At 42.9% G+C, this 3,058-nt stretch overlaps 1 protein-coding gene across 5 annotated transcripts in view; it reads left to right on the top strand.

Annotated features, from left to right (window-relative positions):
- FAM49A (family with sequence similarity 49, member A) overlaps nucleotides 1-3,058 on the top strand; it is a 103,381-nt gene that overhangs the window by 88,370 nt on the left and 11,953 nt on the right. For all 5 annotated transcript variants that reach the window (XM_010852099.1, XM_010852094.1, XM_010852097.1 and 2 more), the window contains exons 6-8: nucleotides 2,074-2,210; nucleotides 2,678-2,755; nucleotides 2,931-3,047. In XM_010852099.1, the coding sequence (XP_010850401.1) occupies nucleotides 2,074-2,210; nucleotides 2,678-2,755; nucleotides 2,931-3,047 (332 nt within the window). The remainder of the gene's footprint in view (nucleotides 1-2,073; nucleotides 2,211-2,677; nucleotides 2,756-2,930; nucleotides 3,048-3,058) is intronic.

Below are 3,058 nucleotides of genomic sequence, written 5' to 3'. Positions count from 1 at the left end.
AAACTTTACATAATTGTATTAGTTTTGCCAAATATCAAAATGAATCCGCCACAGGTATACATGTGTTGGGTCTTCCTTTGGTTTTGTTCTCAGCTAAGTTCTGTTCTTAACAGTATTACCCTGTCTGATCACATTTCCAAAGGACAGAGAAGTTGGAAAATCCATGTTACCTGCTAACCCAAAAAGAAGTTGGTTGGCTGGAATCATGTGTTAAATTTATTTGGTTGGCCAAAAAAAGTTAATTTGAATTTTCCAGATGACAGCACAGAAAAACCCAAATGAGCTTTTTAGCCAACCCAATAATATAGCAAAATATAAGAAAGACAAATATAATATTCTTTTCTTAAGCTTAAAAACAAAAAAAAAAAAACAAAAAAAACCAAAACCAACTCTGTGCAGGTACAGGATGGCTTTGCAGAGTTCAGAGTAAAATCAAGTCTGGTTGACAGTAGTCTCCATGTGACCACTGATATGATATAACCCCTCTCCCAACAGTAAAGCTATCTGAGGTTTCACTGGTTAAAACGTATGATATGTCTAGAATGAGGAAGGGGGTTTTATTGTTGTTCCATCGCTCAGTCATGTCCGAGTCTCTGCGACCCCATAGACTGCAGCACGCAAGGCTTCCCTGTCCTTCACTGTCTCCTGCAGTTTGCTCAAACTCATGTCCATCAAGTCGGTGATGCCATCCAACCATCTCATCCTCTGTCGTCCCCTTCTCCTCCTGCCTTCAACCTTTCCTAATATCAGGGTCTTTTCCAAAGAGTCATCTCTTTGCATCAGATGGCCAAAGTATTGGAGCTTCAGCTTCAGCATCAGTCCTTCCAATGAGTATTCAGGGTTGATTTCCTTTAGGAAGTGTGTGATCATGTTTTATTCTACTTCTGCCATAAGTGAGTGCTACATTTTAGGAATTAAACAGAGAAAGTAAAGTACCCTGGGGGAATAATAGCCGTGATATTGAGAGAACTTGAAACTGAGACTCCAAGGGAATAGTTCAATGAACTGAACCAGTTTTTCAAAAAGAGCTCCTGAAGACTCTCAAGTTGAAGAGGGATCGACTTCTCAGTTTCCTCAAAGTGTGTGTCTAGACCCCTTGAACTGAAATCATAAGGAGCCAAGTGTCAGCTCAGCAGACGGAAAAAGATCCACCAAGGTCAAGTGGGCTGCCTCAGAAGACAGTGTGTTTCTGTAGATAGAAAATGCTAGTGATGTCCTCAGAAAGAAACTGTAAAAGGCCTCTGGGGATGATAAAATCAGCACTAGCGAACCCTTGTAAAGAGCCAGATAATAAATATTTTAGGCTTGTGGGCTATCCTATCGTTGTTACAGCCACTCAGCCCTGCCATTGTGGCACAGAATGAAAATATTAATGAAGCATGGCTGTGTTTTAATAAAACTTTATTTGCAAGAAAAAGTGACTGTGGACCTGATTTAGCCTGTAGGCCAGAGTTTGCCTACCTCTTCTCTAGAGGATTGATAAAATGACTTGATGCCAAGAAAAATATATTGAAGAAAAAGCAGGAAGGAAGGTTTAGAAACAGACAAGTAAGAGTAATGAGACTGTTTTCAGGATAGTAATGGAGGTAGATATGGCAGCAGGTTTGCAGAAAAATATTCCTGGGATTTGCTAAGAGTGTCATTGCAGAGAAGGGCTGGTGTGGACTGGAAGTCTCTCCCTGCAAAGCAAGCAATGTAACCCATGCATTCAGGGCCACCTCATCTCATCCTGGGTCATGGATGGCTGTCTCATCCATCTCAACCACAAAATCCTATTTATGGTTTTCTACAGTGTTAGGATTTGGAACAGCTGAACATGGGAGGGTCCAGCTGAGCTTTGGGACCATGGGTCAGTTCTGCAGTGGAGGCAGCCTTCTCAGGCATGGAGGGCAGGGGGAGTCCTTTTCCTCCTTATCCACACACATCACATTTCACACTGTTCTGTGGGGGAAAGGTGGAGAGGAAAGACTCACACAGGTCATCTCTGAGAATGTCAACTGGGGCTGCAAATTGGGCTTTTTGAAAAATCTCTGTGGTCCACCTCAAATATGTATGTATCCCTTTGACTTTTAGAAAAAGCTCTTCAGAGTTTATTGGAATCTCTGACCTGTCCACCCTACACACCAACCCAGCACCTGGAGCGGGAGCAGGCCCTGGCCAAGGAATTCGCGGAAATTCTGCATTTCACCCTTCGATTCGATGAGCTGAAGGTTAGGCCATGTGCGCTTGGACAATTTAACAGATTCACACTGAGCACCTGCATGTCCAGGTGCTTTGCAGGGCTGTGGGGTGGGGAAAAAAGATGAGGGAAGTAGCTCCTTTCCCCAAGAGACATGTGATGTGGTAAGAATTCACACTCCTTGTGGTCAAAGTGATTTACGATGGTGGTTTGTATGTGGAAATTCAAAATCTGCCAAATACAACCAGAGAAAACATCTCAAGTGTCTGTTCCTCTTTGGAAGCAAGTGTGCTTTCCCTAAAATCTAGCCTAGGGTAAAAATAGGGTGTATTCTTAAATAATGAAGCTCTGAGTCTATTTTTAACCCAAAGTTGTTTTAACTCTTGGGTAACAAAGAGAAGTCCTGGTATCTGTACAAAATATATTGCCTGGATTTTGGGTAAATAACCCCCCTCTGATGCTGAGAAATGACCTTCTTTCCTCTTTTCTGAACTTCAGATGAGGAACCCCGCTATTCAGAATGACTTCAGCTACTACAGAAGGACCATCAGTCGCAATCGCATCAACAACATGCATGTGAGTCCCTGGATCTCCTGGGTTGACAGCCCCAGGTTCCAGATCTCTTTTAATTTCTGCATCAGGAGGGGCACAGGGAGAAGACAGAGCCTTTGTGATTCATTTTCCAGAAGACACAATTTGAGCTGTTGACCGTCTCTTTATCAATCGCATCTTCTCATCTTCTTTTCATCAGCTAGACATTGAGAATGAAGTCAACAATGAGATGGCCAATCGAATGTCCCTGTTCTACGCAGAAGCCACGCCGATGCTGAAAACCCTCAGCAACGCCACCATGCACTTTGTCTCCGAAGTAAGTGATGT

The sequence above is a fragment of the Bison bison genome, unplaced genomic scaffold (assembly GCF_000754665.1).
Source record: "Bison bison bison isolate TAMUID 2011002044 unplaced genomic scaffold, Bison_UMD1.0 scf7180017864307, whole genome shotgun sequence".
NCBI classification, from domain to species: domain Eukaryota; kingdom Metazoa; phylum Chordata; class Mammalia; order Artiodactyla; family Bovidae; genus Bison; species Bison bison.
Note: the sequence above shows the minus strand (reverse complement) of the source record. Positions and strands in the feature narration are given on the sequence as shown.